We start from the raw sequence: 22,924 nt of genomic DNA on the forward strand, positions 1-22,924 counted from the left end.
TGCATAATATATTTCTCGTTTCCCTGACAATTGACTGAGAGCTTGATGAACCCCTATTTTAATTCTTTCTAGGGCATCTCTTCAACCCAACTCTTCAAGTTCTCATAGACGCCCATCAAAATGCTGAGTCGGTGCCTAATTTCTTCACGTTCTCTGCACCTAGCACACACAAAGACATCATCCATGGCTAAATAATGTCCTGTCTTCTCTCGAACAGGACATAATCTAGCCATGGATCATGTCCTTTTCGAGAGAGATCCGAAAATCTGTCGCATTTTGCACATTTTTTTAGACATTAATGCGTTGGAGAATCGCCCCCTTCGGTTCTCCAGCAAACCACTGCACTTTCGCTACTTTGCACAATTTGCTTTGCTGCTCTAGTCTGGGGCATGATTTCCATTTAAATACAATTTATAATTCACAATAAAAATTAAAAGGATTTATAAATTTAATTGGTTAATTGCCAGTATTATACTAAGCTAACAGATTACTACTACAGTGCTATGTATTACACTATCTAGTTTTACATTATACCTTATGCTATCAAGTTTGAGATATATATAATGCTATTCCGTATCGATACTACACATTGGCTGGTGCAGCATAAGCCTTAGGCTTCATTTGCACCATGTTGCTAATAATAATAATAATGGTGGCAAGTTTCGAACAGTACAAGTTTTACTGATACTAAGTAATAACCCACAAAATCCCTAGTTGATATAGATGAACAGTGCACTGTTGAGTCAGTTTGGTGTGACCTAAGCACTGCGAAAGCAAAAATAAGAATAGGAGTGTGTTATAGGCCTAATGACTCGAATGAGTACAATGAACAATTGTACAGAGAAATAGAGTGGGCTAGTAAATCAATATATCTTATAATGGGGGATTTGAACTTCCCAGATAGTGACTGGAACTTGTGGGTTGGTCACTTGCACACTAGTCAGACTTTTGTGGATTTATTGGATGATTGTTTTCTGCAGCAGCATGTTCAAGAGGCAACCAGAGAGAGTAATACTCTTCATCTGGTTATCACCAGTGATCATTTGTGTATTACGAATTTGCAGATAAAGGAACCACTAGACAGCAGTGATCACAGTGTACTGATGTGGGATTTACTTAAAGATTTAATTACCATCAGGGGTAAAGGAAAGGGTTTTTACTTCCGTAAAGGTGAGTACAGTGGTCTCAGAAAGTTTTTAAATTCTGTACAGTGGGATCAACTGACGATGTTACCAACAGTAAATTCTAAGTGGGAAGCATTCAAGTAATTAATATTGGATGCTACTAAAAGTTTCATGCCTATTAAGAAATATTGTTCAAGGTTTAGGCCTAAATGTTTATCTAATGATCTAATGAGACTCATAACAGAGAAGAAAAATGCATGGGATGCATATAAATTATCAAGCGACTCAGAAGCCTATGGCAGATATAAGCTAGTCTGTAATCAGCTCACAAAGGAGGTTAGACAGGTGAAGACAGATTACGAGAAATCCTTGGCAAAAGATGCTAAGAAAAATAGCAAGGATTTCTTTACTTATATAAACTCTAAAAGGAAGGGGATGAATCTGATTGGTCCACTTAGCATCGATGGTTTGACTGTTGATGATCCGGCTCAGATAGGTGACAAACTGAATGAGTATTTTGCATCTACATTCACACACATGAGGAATTATTAAGGTTTGAAAATGGCAGAAAGTTATCAAATTGTAGCAGGATACTTAATGATTTTGTAATAACTGAGAGCAAAGTGGAGGAGAAATTGTTGAAGTTAAACATCAGAAAAGCACCTCGGGTGGATGGGATCTATCCAGTTATATTAAAGGAGGCGGCAAAGCAACTAAGCAAATGCTTAGCCATAATTATGAGAGCATCTTTGAACTCAGGGGAGGTTCCCACGGACTGGAGATGTGCAAATGTATCCCTAGTTCACAAAGGGGGATCGAAGGGTGACACGAGTAATTACAGACCAGTTAGTTTAACTTCTGTTCTGGGTAAAGTAATGGAGTCACTGGTTAAAGATGCATTGCAGGATCATCTAGACAAGACTGCAGCAATAATTCAGACACGGCATGGGTTTGTTAAAGGAATGTCTTGTCTGACAAATTTGATAGGATATTATGATGTGGTTTCAAAGTAACTGGATGCAAAAAATAATTTTGATATCATATATTTGGATTTCAGGAAAGCTTTTGACACTGTTGTGCATGGAAGACTATTGTACAAATTGCAGCAGAATAGTATTAAGGGTAAGTTGCTACAATGGATAAAAGGATGGGTCAATGGGAGAAGACAAAGGGTGGTAATCAATGGGTGCTGCTCTTCGTGGATTAATGTTATTAGTGGAGTCCCACAGGGTTCAGTGTTGAGTCCACTGTTGTTTTGTATATTTATCAATGATATTGATGAAGGTATATCAGGCATAATGAAGTTTGCAGATAATACAAAGGTTGGCAGGGTTGTTAATGACAGTAATGGCAGTGTGCTACTGCAACAGGATCTAGATAATTTGGGCAGATGGGCTAAGAAGTGGCAATTGAAGTTTAACCTTGACAAATGCAAAGTACTGCATATGGGTAGAAGTAACCCCAGAGAAACATACCAACTGTGTGGTACTACACTTAAGGTGGTAGAAAATGAAAAAGACTTGGGAGTAATTGTGCAGTCAGATATGAAGTTTTCTGAGCAATGCAGACAGGCTGCCAGAGCAGGTCATGGGGTTTTGTCAACGATATATAAAGGAATTTTGCTAGCAGGGAAAAGGAGGTGATTGTCCCTCTGTATAAGGCAATGGTCAACCCACACCTTGAGTACTGCATACAGGTCTGGAGGCCTCATTTTAGGAAGGATGTAGATTTGCTTCTGATGTACAGAGAAGGGCAACAAGATTGGTGAGGGGAATGAAGGGATCCTCTTACCAAGAGAGGGTTAAGTTCTGCAAATTGCAGTGGCTGGAGACTAGGCACCTGCACGGTGATCTGATTGAGGTGTATAAGGCCTTGAATGGGCTGAGCACGCTGAATTCTGATGGGATCCTTCCACTTGTTCAGATTACGAACCAAAGGGGCATAAATTCAAATTAAGAAAAGACAGATGTAGAATAGATGTCCAGAAATTGGCCTTTAGCCAGCGGGTGGTTAATTGCTGGAACAAACTTCCATCTGTCATTGTGGAAGTTGATAGGTTGAATAAATTTAAGGAGGAACTGGACAGGCATTTGGAGGGAATGGTGTGTTTTTTTTTTTTTTTTTAATTTTTTATTTATTTATTTATTTTTGGCTGATGCTGCATAAGCTCATACACTTGCTTTCTTGCATCACATGCCACTACATGCACTACTACTACTAGGAATATGAAGCTACTTCTAGAAAATAAAGTAATATGCCAATTAAGTCAATAAAATTGTAAAAACTTCTCTATTAGCTGGAGCCATAAAAACTTCGCCCGCACCGAGTTAATCTCGTTCCCAGTCTTCAAATCATCATATATTCAAATCGAGGAAGGATGGTTGCAGAAGTGACTCTAAGCCTTTCCATCACATGATCCAGTGAGATAAGCTTTACTGAAAGTGGCCAATATGATTGTGACTCTTCTTAAGCTGGAAGGCAAAAAAAAGAGATCAAGGTCAACAGACTCATCCGGCATCTCTTATATATCACTCATTGTCAAATATTCCTGTGAGAAAGTTATCTCTATTTCTTATTCAGAAATGTTTGGAAAATGCTGGATTAACTAAAATGGTAAAGCAAATGCAGTCTGGAGGTCTGCCAGATGAAACAATGAAACCCGAAACATTCAGAATTAGTAATGAAACTGACCACTCTTTTTAATATTGCTGTGAAAGTAACACCTCATGCCATCCCAAATACCTCCAAATTAGTTGTAGCATGGGACCTCATGAACATCTCACAGGAAGAAATAGTTATACATGACCACATAAGTCCATAATGGGCACCTCCATAGCCAGGTGGGAAGGAGCAGCAGTGCGCATAGCACACGCTTCTTGATTAGACCGGGGTTCAAGTCCGTCACCACCAAATATGGAGGATGCGAATAGGTCAGGGAATGACCATCGCATATCCCACAGCAATATGGCCTTAGTTGCTAATGCTCCTAAAAACAGAACAACAACAACAAAACAACAACAATAAGTCCATAATACCAAATCCTATCAGATGCTATTAATACCAGAAATATGAACACTTCCAAGTAATGTGCTGAAGTACTATGATATGCCAAAACTGTGGTTCATCTGAATATACTCATGCAGACTGTAGCATGACCTCCTTTTTTTCGTCCCAGTTGAAAAAGGCAATCGCCCATCTTATTTAAAAAACTGTGAGCTGTGGAAAATAAGAAAGCAAACACAGAAATACAATATAGAACAAAGTAGCCTACCAAGTAGCAAAAAATAGGTGCAATCTGTACAAAAATGCACCTATTTATAAATGTCCCATACAAGTTACTTGATAGCTACTCAAACTTGTGTGTCACTCCCTCATGCCGCTTTCATTGCAGAATACACCAAGATGCTTTGAACCATCTTTTTTCTCTGCTGTAATGTTGTAATGGAGCCAAAAAAAATAAAAAATAAAAATAATAATAATCTTTGCTATTATATGTGAGAAATTGATTGAATTTCTCCAGTACATTAATAAAATCAAAGTGTAATGTAAATTGATAAATATTGTGCATACCTCATTGTAATTAATTCTTAAGAAGAATAGTTAACTTATTTATCCTCCAGTATGAATTTTTTTTTCTGTAAAGTGCATTCATTGATATCCTGAGTTAAAATTGTATTTAAAAGTGATAACATTTTAGCATTACTCAGCACTGATAACATTAATGTGATCTTATCAGTAATGTTATCAGCGCTGATAACATTACTCAGTGCTGATAACATTTGCTGCAATTCCTTTTATTGTTATTTGTTTACATTTAACAAACTGAACTTTAATTTGCATTTTAACTACTAGCAGTAGTCTTCATTAATTATGTTTAACAGATTTAATAAGTTCAGATATTAGTGCTTAATATTCAGTGAAATGTGCTTCTCCAAAAATTCTCACTCACTACTTATATTATACTTCTCTCCAATCCAACACCACTCAATCCTGAAAGTGCTGGATTTTTAAAAGTTTACCTGAAAATTGTAATGATGTTGTTTTTAGAAACTTGTTTCAAATCAAATAAAATAACCATTCTAAAGTAGTAGATTTTTGGCCCTTGCTTATGATGTAATAACTATTAGCATTAATATTAGCCATATGGTGCAAGGAAGCCAGGCATTTGCTGCACCAGCTAAACAGACAAACAAAAAAAAAATATGCATTTTTCTCCTTCCACAAGTACTGATCCAGCTGGCCTTTGAATTTCTTCAAGCCTGATCAACTACCTATGGGTGCAACTTATTCTCATGATTAACAACTCACTCCCTCACTAAAATAGAGTGGACTACAGTCCATTCTATAAATTTTCTTCTCCCCACCCTATTCAAATTTATGGCAGGAGGCATAAATTTGAACTAGTGTCATTTATTTTTGAGCCTTTTCAAGAAGCTGTTTTTTTTTTTTTTTTTTAAGGTGTAGCTTCCACACCTAGGGACAGATTTGGACACTGACATTTCACAGCAGGATTGCAAGCAACAAGGTATATTGAGGCCAGACTAATTGGTCTGTATTTATTCACTTTGTTCTTAGAACTTTATGGAGAGTTCTAAGAAGGCAATATAGTGATTATTTTCCTGTCCAAGGAGAATTTTCCTTGAATCAAATGAAATTTGCATAATTAACCTTGGTAGTTTGATTTTCCTCACTTGCTGCTTCCTTCAAAACTATTGGGCATCAAACTATGAAGGTAATTATCTGCTATGTATAAGTATAGTGCGAAAACATCAATAATACATAGCCAAATCTGAATGAACAGAATATTAGCAAAGCAGCATCATTTTAAGTTATATCTCATATTGTGAATACCTTCACAACGAGCTGCCATGATATTGCACTACTTCGAATAAGTAACACTTCACCTGGGGAGAAGACTAATGTTACTTATTCTCAGATGGATATCACCACCCAGATGGCACTGTTTTAGGGCTATTCGGCCCTTCTTCGGTGGGTGGGTGAGTAGGTAGCATCACTCAGGTACCTACCTACCTACCCACCCACCGAAGAAGGGCCAAATAACCCTGAAACGGTGCCGTCTGGGTGGTGGTATCCATCTGAGAGTAAGTAACATTAGTCTTCTCCTCAGGTGAAGCGTTACTTATTCGAAGTAGTGCAATATCATGGCAGCTCGTTGTGAAGGTATTCACAATATGAGATATAACTTAAAATGATGCTGCTTTGCTAATATTCTGTTCATTCAGATTTGGCTATGTATTATTGATGCTTTAGCACTATACTTATACATAGTCTAGACTTTTCCATAGCTTTGAGGCTTACCCCCTAAACGCTTTATAGGTAATTATCTGCTCAAAAGATCATTAATGCCTTTTATTTGCCATTCCTCATAAATGGTTGCTATATAATTTTTTTTTTTTTTTTTTTTTTTTTGCTGATGCTGCATAAGCTCACTTTCTCGCATCATATGCCTCTGCTCATTCTAATGCTAATATCTTATTGTTGCAGTAAATATTTAGTTTGGGTACATGTACATTTTAGGCGACTCCGTAGCCAGGTGGGCAGGAGCGGCAGTGCGTAGCACACGCTTCTTGATTAGACTGGGGTTCGAGCCTGTGGCCACTGAATACAGAGGATGCGGAAAGGTCAGGGAATGACCACCGCATATTCCTGGAGCAATATGGCCTTAGTTGCTAATGCTCCTAAAAACCAAATAACAACAACATGTACATTTTATATTGTTCTTTTGTCATGCCACATGCCTCTGCCAATGTGGTTTTGCCACTTGTCTATCATTTGGAGTAGCCTGGGTTGGATTATGCCAGATACTGGAGAAATTCTTGAAGGCCTGTTCAATCAGTGCTGTAGTTTCCTGATCTCAGGCAGAGGGAGTACAGTTTCTGTTATGAATTATTCTGGGTTTGCGCATTGAGTGGCCAATGTGCAAATTGGTCTCTGAACACACTGTGCAGTATGGCCTAACACTTCCTTTAAACATGCCACAATTATCTTTTCACATTCTAGCTTTTGTGGGTTGTTCTTTTACCATGCCACACTTTAGCTTGTGTGTGTGTGTGTGTGTGTGTGTGTGTGTGTGTGTGTGTGTGTGTGTGTGTGTGTGTGTGTGTGTGTGTGTGTGTGTGTGGGCGGGCGGGCATGTGCGTGTACATGATGAGTTACTAAGCTTTTGATATAAGCTAGTCTGTAATCAAGTCACAAAGGAGGTTAGGCAAACGAAGACTGATTACAAGAAATCCTTGGCAAAGCATGGAAAGAAAAACAACAAAGACTTCTTTACTTATGTAAACTCTAGAAGGAAGGGGATGAATCAGATTGGTCCAATTGATGTTGGTGGTTCGACTGTTGATGATCCGGCTCAGATAGGTGACAAACTCAATGAATATTTTGCATCTACATTCACACATAAGGAATTCTGTGAGGAAGGGGAGGACAGAAATTTACTAAACTCTAACAGGGAGCTAAATGATTTTGTAATAACAGAGCAAAGTGAAGGAGAAATTGAAGTTAAACATAAAAAAGGCCACCTGGGGCAGATGAAACCTATCCTGTTATACTGAAGGAGGCAGTGAGGGAAGTAAGCAAACCCTTAGCCACAATTATGAGAGCATCCTTAGATTCAGGAGAGGTCCACATGGACTGGAGATGTGCAATTGTATCCCCAAATCACAAAGGGGATTCAAAGGGTGACCCAAATAATTATAGATCTGTTAGTTTAAATTCTATTCTGGGGAAAATAATGGAGTCAATTGTTAAAGAAGTGATGCACATAGACTAGGCTACAGTAATAGTTCAGACACAGCATGGTATTGTTAAGGGGAAGTCTTGCCTGACCAATTTGATTGGATACTATGATGTGGTCACAAAAGAATTGGATTAAAAAAAAATAATTTTGATATCATATACTTGGATTTCAGGAAAGCTTTTGATACTGTTGCACATGGAAACTGCTCTACAAATGGAAAGGTATGGCATTAAGGGTGAATTTCTACAATGGATAAAGGGATGGTTGAGTGGGAGACAGCAGAGAGTGGTATTAAATGGACACAATGTTATTAGTGGAGTTCCCCAGGGTTCGGTGCTTGGGCCCATTGTTGTTTTGTGTATTTATTGATATTGAAGGTATACCAGGCATAATGTCCAAGTTTGCAGATGATACAAAGGTCGGCAGGGTTGTTAATGATAGTAAAGACAGTATGCTACTGCAACAGGATCTATCTAGAAAAGTTAGGTAGATGGGCTGAGAAGTGGCAACTGAAGTTTAATATTGACAAATGCAAAGTACTGGATACGGGTAGCAGTAACCCAAGAGAAATGTACCAACTGTGTGGTACTACACTCGAGGAGGTGAAGAATGAAAAAGACCTGGAGGTAATTGTGCAGTCGGATATGAATTCTCTGAGCAGCACAGATGGGCTGCCAGGGAAGGTCATGGAGTTTTTTGTCACTGATATATAGGAATTTTGCTAGCAGAGACAAGGTTATTATACCTTTGTATAAGATAGTATGAATCAGAGTTGAAATACTCAATATGTTCTACGTTGATAATAATATTAGTAAATTAATAAGAGGAGTTTACCTCAATATAGTACGTGGAACACTTCCGTATGATACCCTCCAGAAATTAAAACGGAAAAAACGAAAAAATCGACAACTTACCGGTACATTAAAGTAAAATATAAATAATTAAATAATCAATTTAACACAATTCAAATCAATTCAAAACAATTAAAATTCAAATTAACGCAATTAAAAGAATCTAACGAAAATATTCAAAACGATTTTCCTTCCTGAAGCTGACAATGCTTTTCGACCGACTGTCGTGATCACAGGAATGAAAATTACCGAATCCGGCTAAACCTGCAACTTAAATAGTGATTGTGTCTTCGCGCATGCGCGTAAAGGTGCACATAGACTAGGCGTAAAGGTGCACATAGCATCGGAGATCAAATATGGCCGCCGAACATTAACAGAATTCTCGTGTAATTTAATTTCAACGGTTTCTGCAATTAATAGTCGCGTATAATTACATTGAACGTTAAGTATTTTGGCCTCGTTAAATAAATAAGTATGTTTTTCGTTAATGGCATGAAAGGCTAATTCTGACGCTGCTGAACGAGAAGCACGAACTGAGGCTTCGTGTTGATTTACACGGATATTAAGAGAAAACCGCGTCGAACCCTGATAAGACGAGTCGCAATCACCGCAAGAAATGTTGTATACTAGATCATTAATTTGTGTTGCGAACGCTGAAAGAACCGAGCGATTGTTCAGTATAGTGTGTAACTTCCGTATAGGCCTAGCTATAATTTTAAATTCGGTATCTTTAAAGAATCTGTTAAGCTGTTTGTGCCACTGTTCAACATATGGGACAGAAATAAAGTATTTTTTGATATTACTATTGTTGATTGGTGCAGTATTTTGTATCTTATCCTTAGCTTGTACCCTAATTCGATTTATTGTGTTAATGGGATAACCCCTGTTCAAGAATCTGCTAGTTAATATTTGTATTTCTGAGTCTAAAGCAGAATCCGTCGTTGAATATTTATAGGCATTTAGAAATTGATTAAAGATAATCGATCTTTTGTAGGTGAACGGGTGGTAGCTATTATAATGTAGAAGCATGCCGGTGTTTGTGGGTTTTCGATAGATGCTAAATTGTATTTTGTTCGAGTCCCGGGTAAGCGTGAAATTTAGAAAGTTTAATGACTTAGTATCCGTATCTTCCCTTTCCAATGTAAATTTGAGTCTAGAATGAATATTATTGAACGAATGTAAAATGTCTTGGATAGTACTACTATCGGTAATAACTAGAACATCGTCTAAATACCTCCCATAGTATGTGATACGGGAACGAAAAGGTGTCAAATGTATCTGCTCAATCGTTGAGAGATAGATCTCTGACATTAAGCCACTCAGGCTCAAACCCATTGGTAATCCAAAAATTTGTTTGTACACCTTGTCTCGAAAGGTGATGTAGTTAGCCTCAACTAATAGTTTAATTAAGTGAAAAATCTCCTTTATAGGCAGCTTCGTATAATTAATCGGTGTCGAGTTTTTATTTAACATATCCCAAATAATATCTAATGTGTATTCAACGTTTACATTCATATATAATGAGGTAACATCTAATGAGAATAAATTGTCATTGTCGCCGAGTCTACAGTCTTTAAGATTATTAAATAATGTATCGTAATTCTTAATTCCAAATTGTATAACCTGTCTAAAAGGTTTTATAATGTTATATACATGTGTGGCTAAGGCTGAAAATGCCGAGTTCCTGTAGGAAACAATAGGTCGAATCGGAAATCCAGGCTTGTGTAATTTTACCTGACCAAAAAGTGCAGGAATATTGTATGTTCTGGACTTCAATTCCTTCAACTGAACCATAGTAATGTAGTCGTTTTTTCGATATGTGGTTAACATTTTATTGTATTGATTTACCAAATTGGTAAACAGAGTCGGGTCCACTTCACAATAAGTGGAGGTATCAGATACAACTGAATCTAACTTATTAATATAATCATGTTTATCTAGTATTACCACTGTATCTCCTTTATCTGCCCTCTGTATAATAATGTCCTTATTTTCTCGAAGTTCTCGTAAAGCTGAACTGTCATGTGTATTCAATTTAGGAAGTCGCGTTTCTTTTATGTTATTCACCACTTGGTTAACTTGTTGAATAAATACATCTTTTTGTGGAACACTACGAAGTCCAAATTCAATATCAATTACGCATTGTTTTTTTGGCAGCTTTCGAGGTGGTAAATTATAATTTAATCCTTTGGATAAAAGTGAAATCTGGTCCTGCGATAGTGTACACGAGGAAAGATTTGTAACCTGTTGATATGTCGGTTCGTTGGATACTGGGTGAGGGGGTGTTCGTGAACTATCGTGAATTTGATCTCCGATGCGTGGACCTTTACGCGCATGCGCGAAGACACAATCACTATTTAAGTTGCAGGTTTAGCCGGATTCGGTAATTTTCATTCCTGTGATCACGACAGTCGGTCGAAAAGCATTGTCAGCTTCAGGAAGGAAAATCGTTTTGAATATTTTCGTTAGATTCTTTTAATTGCGTTAATTTGAATTTTAATTGTTTTGAATTGATTTGAATTGTGTTAAATTGATTATTTAATTATTTATATTTTACTTTAATGTACCGGTAAGTTGTCGATTTTTTCGTTTTTTCCGTTTTAATTTCTGGAGGGTATCATACGGAAGTGTTCCACGTACTATATTGAGGTAAACTCCTCTTATTAATTTACTAATATTATTATCAACGTAGAACATATTGAGTATTTCAACTCTGATTCATACTATCTAATTAATTTTCAAACTCTTATTGACGATTTCATTCACTTCCTGTCTCTCCAGTAGTATACAATCGATACACACAATTATGGGAGATTTTTTGAATGGCTTGGTACAAAATTACATTAAATCTACACTAAGGTACTCGGCCCAAAGTTACCATATTTCTTTCCTAAAATATTGCCTTCAAAACAACATCGTTCCGAAATTTGCCAGGGTGAATTTAAATCAAAAAATTTCAGGCATAAAACAACTATCACTGGCGACATCACGTAATATTGTTAAGCTTGCCTTAAAATCTCGATATTCGGATAAACAAAAATACCTTTCCCAGGTTAGGAAGCTTCGCGATAAATTAAAAAATTATCTACATCCGAACGATTGGTCTGTATTGAAGACCTCCATAGATTCGCGACGGGAAGCACAAGCCTCAGAAATAAAAAACAGACACGTTAATAAGTTGCAAACATTATCGAATAGTTCAAGACACGTTCATGCGAATTCTAACACATTGTCGCGAGCTTGCGACCAAGTTCACACGAGTTGGGTGACATCCCCCCCACAGACACATAACGCACTACCACAGAATATGTCGGCTAGTTCACGAACACCCCCTCACCCAGTATCCAACGAACCGACATATCAACAGGTTACAAATCTTTCCTCGTGTACACTATCGCAGGACCAGATTTCACTTTTATCCAAAGGATTAAATTATAATTTACCACCTCGAAAGCTGCCAAAAAAACAATGCGTAATTGATATTGAATTTGGACTTCGTAGTGTTCCACAAAAAGATGTATTTATTCAACAAGTTAACCAAGTAGTGAATAACATAAAAGAAACGCGACTTCCTAAATTGAATACACATGACAGTTCAGCTTTACGAGAACTTCGAGAAAATAAGGACATTATTATACAGAGGGCAGATAAAGGAGATACAGTGGTAATACTAGATAAACATGATTATATTAATAAGTTAGATTCAGTTGTATCTGATACCTCCACTTATTGTGAAGTGGACCCGACTCTGTTTACCAATTTGGTAAATCAATACAATAAAACGTTAACCACATATCGAAAAAACAACTACATTACTATGGTTCAGTTGAAGGAATTGAAGTCCAGAACATACAATATTCCTGCACTTTTTGGTCAGGTAAAATTACACAAGCCTGGATTTCCGATTCGACCTATTGTTTCCTACAGGAACTCGGCATTTTCAGCCTTAGCCACACATGTATATAACATTATAAAACCTTTTAGACAGGTTATACAATTTGGAATTAAGAATTACGATACATTATTTAATAATCTTAAAGACTGTAGACTCGGCGACAATGACAATTTATTCTCATTAGATGTTACCTCATTATATACGAATGTAAACGTTGAATACACATTAGATATTATTTGGGATATGTTAAATAAAAACTCGACACCGATTAATTATACGAAGCTGCCTATAAAGGAGATTTTTCACTTAATTAAACTATTAGTTGAGACTAACTACATCACCTTTCGAGACAAGGTGTACAAACAAATTTTTGGATTACCAATGGGTTTGAGCCTGAGTGGCTTAATGTCAGAGATCTATCTCTCAACGATTGAGCAGATACATTTGACACCTTTTCGTTCCCGTATCACATACTATGGGAGGTATTTAGACGATGTTCTAGTTATTACCGATAGTAGTACTATCCAAGACATTTTACATTCGTTCAATAATATTCATTCTAGACTCAAATTTACATTGGAAAGGGAAGATACGGATACTAAGTCATTAAACTTTCTAAATTTCACGCTTACCCGGGACTCGAACAAAATACAATTTAGCATCTATCGAAAACCCACAAACACCGGCATGCTTCTACATTATAATAGCTACCACCCGTTCACCTACAAAAGATCGATTATCTTTAATCAATTTCTAAATGCCTATAAATATTCAACGACGGATTCTGCTTTAGACTCAGAAATACAAATATTAACTAGCAGATTCTTGAACAGGGGTTATCCCATTAACACAATAAATCGAATTAGGGTACAAGCTAAGGATAAGATACAAAATACTGCACCAATCAACAATAGTAATATCAAAAAATACTTTATTTCTGTCCCATATGTTGAACAGTGGCACAAACAGCTTAACAGATTCTTTAAAGATACCGAATTTAAAATTATAGCTAGGCCTATACGGAAGTTACACACTATACTGAACAATCGCTCGGTTCTTTCGGCGTTCGCAACACAAATTAATGATCTAGTATACAACATTTCTTGCGGTGATTGCGACTCGTCTTATCAGGGTTCGACGCGGTTTTCTCTTAATATCCGTGTAAATCAACACGAAGCCTCAGTTCGTGCTTCTCGTTCAGCAGCGTCAGAATTAGCCTTTCATACCATTAACGAAAAACATACTTTTTTATTTAACGAGGCCAAAATACTTAACGTTCAACGTAATTATACGCGACTATTAATTGCAGAAACCGTTGAAATTAAATTACACGAGAATTCTGTTAATGTTCGGCGGCCATATTTGATCTCCGATGCATGGACCTTTACGCGCATGCGCGAAGACACAATCACTATTTAAGTTGCAGGTTTAGCCGGATTCGGTAATTTTCATTCCTGTGATCACGACAGTCGGTCGAAAAGCATTGTCAGCTTCAGGAAGGAAAATCGTTTTGAATATTTTCGTTAGATTCTTTTAATTGCGTTAATTTGAATTTTAATTGTTTTGAATTGATTTGAATTGTGTTAAATTGATTATTTAATTATTTATATTTTACTTTAATGTACCGGTAAGTTGTCGATTTTTTCGTTTTTTCCGTTTTAATTTCTGGAGGGTATCATACGGAAGTGTTCCACGTACTATATTGAGGTAAACTCCTCTTATTAATTTACTAACCTTTGTATAAGGTAATGGTCAGGTCACACCTTGAGTACTGCATACAGGTCTGGAGGCCTAATTTTAGGAAGGATGTAGAGTTGCTAGAACGAGTACAGAGAAGGGCAATAAGATTGGTTAGAGGAACAAAGGAGTTCTCTTACCAGGAGAGGCTTAAATTCTGTAAGTTGCGGCATATGGAGACTTGGCACCTGAAAGGTGATTTGATTGAGGTGTGCAAGGCCTTGAATGGTTTGAGCAGGCTCAATGCTGATGGGATATTTCCAATTGCTCAGATTAAGAACCTGAGGGCACATAAATTCAAATTGAGGAAAGACAGTTGTAGAATAGATGCGCGGAAGTTTGCCTTTAGCCAGCGGGTAGTTGATTTCTGGAATAGACTTCCATTTGTTATTGTGGAAGTTGATAGTTTAAATTAATTTAAGGCTAAACTAGACAAACATTTTGTGTGACTGGATGGGTGAAATGGGAAGGGTTTTTTTTTTTATTTATATTATTTATTTATTTATTTTTTATTTTTTGGCTGACACTCTATAAGCTTGCTTTCTTGCATCATATGCAAGATTGTCTAATTGTCTAATGTTAATGATGTAGCAGTGAATGATCATACTGCAGTAGTCACTAGTAAGCCCATCTATTTGCAGATTGTGGATGTTCTCCAACTTTGTAGTTGGCTTTTTTTTTTTTTTTTTTTTGATCTGTTATAGATTTCAGCTTTACTTAATTAGTAAAGTAATATGGTGTGTAAATGTCGTTCTTCCATGGGCGGGATACCTAAAGGCAAGGTTCCCTTTTTTATCACAGTGAATAAAATTGGCAGAGGATGTGGTTTATGCACACATGACAGTGCACCATAATACTTTTTCTGTGATGTTTCTGACTTTTTAAACATAGAATGGTCAGAACTATCCTGGACAATGGCCATCACAATCACCCTGCCTCACTCTCTTAGATTAGTTGGTGTGGGCTACAAAAAAATTATGGCTATTCTTTGTGAATTATCATTTTTACAAAAAACAAACTAAGAAATTGCAATTTGAAAGCTTCTGAAACTATTAGAATAGTCCTAAAACAATAAGACATGCCAGAGAATCATGGATTTGTGAAATATTGCAAAGTGGCAGTCACTTTGGACAACTGCTATAGATATTTCCCTTTTACAAGCTTATTTCAAAGTGCATTATAGTTGAAGTAGCTTATGCGCCATTAAACACCCATAGCAACAAAATAAGCTTATTTCACTTTCTTTTTATGTTTTTTAATTTATGATTAATGGTTAATGTTTCAGAAATAAAGACTTTTGAGACATGTTTATATCTCTAAGGAAATCGGGCAACCTCTTCTTTGGAACTAAAACCTCTTTGAAAGTTTGTGCCTTAGTTAAATGTTTTTAAGAAGAGTAGTATTGCTTTAACATATAACTACAAATTATTACACTATTATACAGTGATTATTAATACTTTTATAATAATAATCATGGTGTAATAGTTTAATAATTTGTAGTTAATACTGTTATGATAATAACGATGGTGTAATAATTTGTGGTTATCACTTAATGGAAATAACTTGCAAACTGAAAGATTTCAAGTCATGATTAGAGTAGCCTTGTATTTTAGATTTTTCATAGAGGTTATATTTCAGTAGCACTTTATGCTGTACAGGGCTATATGACCATATCACAAAACTATGACTTGAAAAATCCAGGTTTATCAACCTTAATTCTGTACTGTTGAACAAAAGGATGACAACTGAGCATTCATGTTACTGCTATATTAAAGTATGAAACACGAACATTTTTATGAATTTTTTTATGAATTTATATTTCAGTAGCACTTTATGCTGTACTGGGCTTTTTTATGAATTTATATTTCAGTAGCACTTTATGCTGTACAGGGCTATATGACCATATCACAAAACTATGACTTGAAAAATCCAGGTTTATCAACCTTAATTCTGTACTGTTGAACAAAAGGATGACAACTGAGCATTCATGTTACTGCTATATTAAAGTGTGAAACACGAACAAGCTTCATAATAGCAAACGGTCGTGAAGGTGGGCATCACTATTCATCAATTTGAGCATTACTTGCATTTTCTATTAAGCACTCTGTTTTTTTTTAATAGACAAAAGAAATATTTTTACATATAATTGTTAACAATTATAAAAGAATTAAATTTCAAAACATTGTCATAGTCTAAAATACTGCTACATTCGTTTAAAAAAATTAGTACATTATTTTTATTGCAAAGGTCTTCGTGGGGCAATGGCATTTGCTCTAGCAATTCGGAACACCCTCTCTGATCAGCGGCATTTAATGCTGACAACCACATCACTTATTGCCATAGTAACTGTGATAGTATGTGGAGGCTGTACCACACAACTTCTAGCATGGCTTGGGATCCCGTAAGTTTATATTTTAAATTTTTATCAAATTCAAATGTATATATATGTATATATATATGTAGGGTGGCACCATGATCTCTCTGCCGTGATTCTGTGTATCTCCACAGAGAATCACAGTTCAACTCAGTCATGTCCTCTGTAGAGATACTGACTCTGTAAAATAGGTCAATGTGTGAATTGTATCTTGTTTGTGTTAATTTTGTAATGTTGTTTAGCCTCTTATTCACCAGGGAGCAGTAATCATCAGGAAGGCTGCCTCCAAGTATCCATCCCTGGCATGAGGAGCCAGGCTCAACTAACACTGTCTGTCCAGGGAGGGCAAGTATCATGCACCCACTGGAGTAAGTGCAATACCAGCAGGTACCAGAAAATTGAAATGATTAAATCAAAGTATTGAATGTTTTCCTTTATTGAAGAAAAAAAAGAAAAAAAAAAAAAAAGAAGTATTTAAAAAAAGAGTTTATGACAAGTGAACAGTAGCCGAGTGGTCAAGAGCGGGAGTGCAGTAGCCCACACTCTTTGAGTAGACTTGGGTTCAAGCCCCTGACTGCCGAATACGGTCGATCTGCCAACTCGCACTGGACCAGCGTGGCAGATTATAGTTCATTTTCCCTCAGCATGAATTGTTGAGGAGGCTTCCACCCTGCAGTGGGTTGATAATGGCTGCACTTTACCTTTTTTTTTTTTTTACAGTTACACATAGCCAGTTAAATGAGAATGACTTTGTATACAAAAAAAAGGGATATTTTGACTATTTAGTTCTATAAGAAAATAGCTAGAGATTATTTCTTTCAATATTTTATTGATAGAAAGAATGTCTGCTTTTCTTCATATAATATATAAAAAGACTGTTGCATAGTTTTTTTTTTTTTTTTTTTTTTGATATCTGTGATAGTCTAATACTGTGTATGGACTACAGATTGGAAAGACAGAATTAGTATTTACCAAATAGTGCAAGGAAGCCACACATGTCATGCACGGGCCAAAACAGAGAGGGGGAGAAAAAAAAAAAAAGAAAGAAACAATAAATTATGCACTTCCCTTGTCATGTAGGTAACTATCCAGTTGATTTTCTTCACACTTTTCAGCTTCAACTACCTCTACCTGTGGAGGCAACTTGTTCCAGTAATCAATGAATTGCTGGCTAAAAGAAAACCTCCTACAATCTAGTCAATGACCCTAGTTCTGGAATTCTTTATAACAGTGAAAATTCTGCCTTCATTCATTTTACTAACTCCTCTCAGAGCCTTATAAACCTCAATCACATCCTCTAGGGGTTGGTTTCAAAGCTCTGTAGCCCACATAATCGGAGTCTTTCCTCATATGGTCACCCTTTTGCCAGTCTATCAAGTGTGTCACCCATCTCTGGACTCTTTCAAAAAGCTCAGGGTCTTTTTGCAGATGAGGTCTTCATATTTGGACACAGTATTAGTATTCCAAATGTAGTCTCACAAATCTAGCCTAGTACAGTGGGATTATGATCTCCCTATCTCTACAGTAATGTTCAATAAATCATGGATAGGATACCATGGGCTTTCCTCGGCATGCCTGTTCATTAACGGCTCTACCAGTCTTTGCGTTGTCTGTAAATTTTGACATCACACCTTCTATCCCTTCGTCAATGTTGTTTATGAAAATCAGAAACAACAATGATCCAAGAATTGATCCTTGGGGAACCCTACTTCTGATGTTACACCAATCAGAAAAGAATATCCATTAATCACAGCCTTCTGCCCTGCAGCCATTCAGCAATCCAGCTTAGAATCTTTCCAGCAGTCCAACACGTTCCAGCTTATAAAGTAACCTTTTCGTGAGGGACTCAGCCAAATTCTTTGCTAGAATCCAAATAAACTATGTTAAAATTGCTCCCTACATCCAGTTCACGAGTAACTGTGTCAAAATAGCTTATTTGGTTAGTTAAACATGATTTTCTCTTAACAAAATCATCTTGTTATCCTTCAAAATGCCATTTTTATCTACAAGTAAATGTCCCTAGATTGCACTCTTAATCATTGCCTCTAAGATTTTCCCTACTACTGAAGTCAGAGTAACCAGTCTTCAGTTACCTGCTTTGCTCTTAGAACTGCCTTTATGCATTGGCACGTCTCCAGTCCAAAGGAATCTCTACCTAGTCCAAAGATGCCCTCATAATCTGCCTCAGTGGTTCAATACACTCTGTGGCAGTCTCACTCCGTCAAAATTACTGGTATATGCCATCAACTCTATAAACCTATAATCATCAAATCTATAAATTTCCAAATCACTAATTTCATATGGCTGAGAATCACTTGCACAGCCTCTTCTCAACAAGGGTCCTTCGTCAGTAAAAAGTACCTATTCAATTCATCAGCTGGGTTATTATTAATAGCCATATGGTGCAAGGAAGCCCAAGGCTTATGCTGCACCAACCAAAAAGAATTTCCGAGTTACCCTGAGAGAGAGAGAGAGAGAGAGAGAGAGAGAGAGAGAGAGAGAGAGAGAGAGAGAGAGAGTAGAAAGTAGAAAGGAGTCGCCAAGAAAGAGAAGAATGATGATATCCAGCTCGGGACCCTGAGTGTGCCAAACCCGTACTCACCAGATACGAGCCCCTGGGGTTAAATTTTCTAAAGCTTTCCCACACCCAGTACACAAAGGTCTGAACTGATTAGCTTTCTTCTTTGTTGTGTTTACATACATGAAAAATTCTTTATCCCCATTTTTTGCTCTCTTAGCCAGTGCTTTTTTCATATTCAGGCCTCACTAACTCTATCTGTGGTTCTATTGCAGTTTAATTTGTAGCTGTTGTTTAAGGTTCGGTATTTTTCATTGCCCTGTAACTAGCCCGTGCTATCTTTTTCTGCTCTGTTAGACCGCTGCATTCATCCATTTTGGCAACCTCCTCATGCAATATTTTCTTAATGATAAATGTGTGTTCATGGTTTCTGTGATTTTTGTTTTAAAGGTATTCCATAATTCAAATGTATTCAACTTCACTCTGCAGTCTGCCCAATTAATAGATACCATGCAGCATCTTAAATTGTCATATTTCCCCTCTTCTGAAATTAAAACCTGCCTGCTTACTTTTAAGTAATATTTCTTTCTTCGTTTTCCAACTAATGACCCCTGTGGTCATGGTCATTACTTGCCAGTGGTTCCTGTACTTTAAGCCCTGTGATGTCACCTGATTTGTGATTAATGATTAGGTCAAGAATGTTCTCACCTGTAATATTTTCTATATCATGCTGCTACAAATGATGATCAAGTTTATTTAAAAAATATTTTCCCCATGGTGATGTTCCCTTCCACTTGTTGCAATTAGTCTGGAGCAGATCGAAGTCACCGATAATAAGATATTCATGTTTACTTGCCTATTCCATCTGCATGTAGAGACCCTTGTCATACTCTTCACAATCTTTAGTTCTGTAGATTACTCCCATTCTCGTTATACCTTTGCTTCAAACTAACTCACCACACAGATTCTATGCAAGCAGATGTAACTTCAGACTCAGCAAAAGCTCTTTTCATGCTCATCCATGCTTTTGATAAGAAGCATGACACCATCTATTCTATCTTTCCTAAATACATTATACATACCATAGTGGAACTCATTATCCCCAATTTCCAGTGGCACTACTTTTCTTTTAGCCCTATTATCTCAACATTAGTTGTGCTAATGCCAGTAGTTTGAATTCAGCCATTTTATTGACTACACTCTTGATACAGTTAAGACTAAGTATTCTTCTACCCTGGTTTACTACCCTCACACACTTTAAGTTATTTAGGCTTGTTACCAGAGCTTTATCCTCCCAATCATTTGAAATGTTGCTACTCTCAGAACATCCTGCCAACATTGGCTGTTGAGGAAACAAACAAGAATTCTTGAGGTGAGTGCAAGTATTACTTTGACTGATATCATCAGATAAACACAGATGTATATTAACTTTCTCTACCCCTAACTAGCAGTTTTTCCAATCCCTTATGGTGTTCTCAATGATACTGGCAAAATCCTTGCACCACCTTTGTTCAAACGAATACCATCTATTGGAGGCTTGAAGTGGTGGAACCCATGTTTAGTCTCCAGAGCTAAGTTCCGGTCAACTCTTCCCCATGTCTTCCATCATGTAGTATGATTGATGACTTTTGAAGTTATGATGAACATCATGGCGAGATCCAAACTTCCTTACAGCTCTACGAGGGTACAGCTCTAAAACGGTGTTTGCAGGCTGGCCGCTAGTTAGTACACCGGACCGAACCTATTGGTAACCCTTTAGGAGGCTTCCGGATCAGAAAGTGTATAAACTTGCTACCTCTAGTCTGCCAGATAGTGACTGGAGGGAGTCCAAGTAGTGTGTATGCGGGAGGGCATTGTCGAGGCCACATTATGTCAAGGATCTGGGTATATTCTTACCACGTGTACGCCATATCCAAAAATTTCATTACAGTAATACCCCGACTTACGCTACCCCGACTTACGCGAACTCGGAGTTACGCGGTTCTTGATTTTTTCATTTGGCAACGCTGCCGCCCACTATCTTCAAGGTCGTTTTTCATATGTTATCGATATACGGTGCGACGGCGGAGAATGAGAGCGAAAGATGAACAAAATTCAACTTTGCTGCTTTTATGTTTTTTTTTTCAGTGAAGGGGAAACACATTTCACCATAATAACGTAAAAACCAACACAATTCCAGCTATCGGTATAATCGCAAATGCAATTAGATCGAGTTTACTACCAGTTTATAACAGATTTCACTAGCAGAAACGCAACTGGATTTTTATTGTTTTATGGTAGTAACCCCTAGAAATGTGAGGTGTTAACAGTGTATCTCTGCCTTTATGGTGTTGTTTATTTAGTTGCTACATGTGCGCAGCTTTGTTTATGCGTATCAAGCGTGCCTCCTCGTTTTGAAATTGTGCTTTATTCCCTAAAAATGAGTAAAATACTTAATTAAAAGGTGTGAAAAGGAAGCGTCCTGGTGAAGACACTGCAGATTCAGAGAGAAAAAGAAAAGCAATTATCGATAAACAGAGGCGGACTGGGTCAAAAATTCTTACCCGGGAAAATTTATAGTGGCCTCATACTATGGTTTATGGCCAAAATCACACTGGCCCACCGAGGTTTCCCCGGTAAGGCTTATGACCAGTCCACCTCTGTCGATAGAGAAAAAATATGAAATTGTGAAACGCTTTGAGCGAAATGAAAGACCAAGTGATATTGCACGTGCTACAGGCCTAAATGAAGCAACGGCGAAAAGCACATGACAATTGCAAACTTGAGAGGTTGAAAACTGAAAAGGGCTCAATTGTAAAGGGCTTAAAAATTTTAGAAAACATAGACTCCAACTAAGAACGTGTTATAGCTACAAAGCAAGGAATAAAAAAATTATTAGCTTGCTACGAAGAAATTCTGCGTGAAAAAAAGAACGTGCTGTGTCGTCAGACGAATTTGTTAGATTTTATGAAGCCATCGACATCGAAATAACTTTTTAACGTAAGTCATTTGTTTTTTTAATACATATTTTGTATTAATATGTATAAAGAACTGCAATTTTATTAATATTTTTCTTCTAAACTAGTGTTTTTGTTAGTCCTTGGTCCCAATTAAGCAAAATTTATATGTATTTATATGCAAAGTTGTACCCCGACTTACGCGAATTCGACTTACGCGATTTTCGTCGGACCCACCTATCGCGTAACTTCGGGGTATTACTGTACTTCATACAGCATGGTCCCCCCCCCCCACTTTTTCTTACTATTGAATACACCACGAATTGTCAAACTAATAGATTAAGCTTATCTGGGAAAAGATCTAAACCTCCCAAACACTTCCTACTTCATTTCACAAATATACATGGTCTCAGTTCTAATCTCAACGATGTCCATTTTCACTTGCAGTCTGCCAAACCCCATGTACTTTTTCTGACAGAATCTCGGTCATCAGTTGATTCAAATACTCTCATCTCAGTTGTTCAAATTATTTGCTGTATGATTCCTTTCACCTCAAAGGTGTTACTTGTGCATATGTCCGTTCTGATGTTCCCTCTCAGAGAATTGGTAATTTGGAATCTCCTCTCTTCAATCTTCTCTGGCTTAAAATCTCTCTATCTCATTGTGTCATATTTATCTGCTGTCTCTACCATTCTCCCAACTCCACTAATCACTTGGAGCTTTTTGACT

General features: G+C 37.0%; 1 protein-coding gene across 1 annotated transcript in view; it reads left to right on the forward strand.

The window, feature by feature from the left end:
• LOC150091132 (sodium/hydrogen exchanger 9-like) overlaps positions 1-22,924 on the forward strand; it is a 412,040-nt gene that overhangs the window by 220,651 nt on the left and 168,465 nt on the right. The window contains 1 exon segment of the mRNA XM_090387366.1: positions 16,615-16,768. Within this exon segment, the coding sequence (XP_090243492.1) occupies positions 16,615-16,768 (154 nt within the window).

The sequence above is a fragment of the Mastigoproctus giganteus genome, chromosome 1, assembly GCF_048544385.1.
Source record: "Mastigoproctus giganteus isolate SK-2022 chromosome 1, ASM4854438v1, whole genome shotgun sequence".
NCBI classification, from domain to species: Eukaryota; Metazoa; Arthropoda; class Arachnida; order Uropygi; family Thelyphonidae; genus Mastigoproctus; species Mastigoproctus giganteus.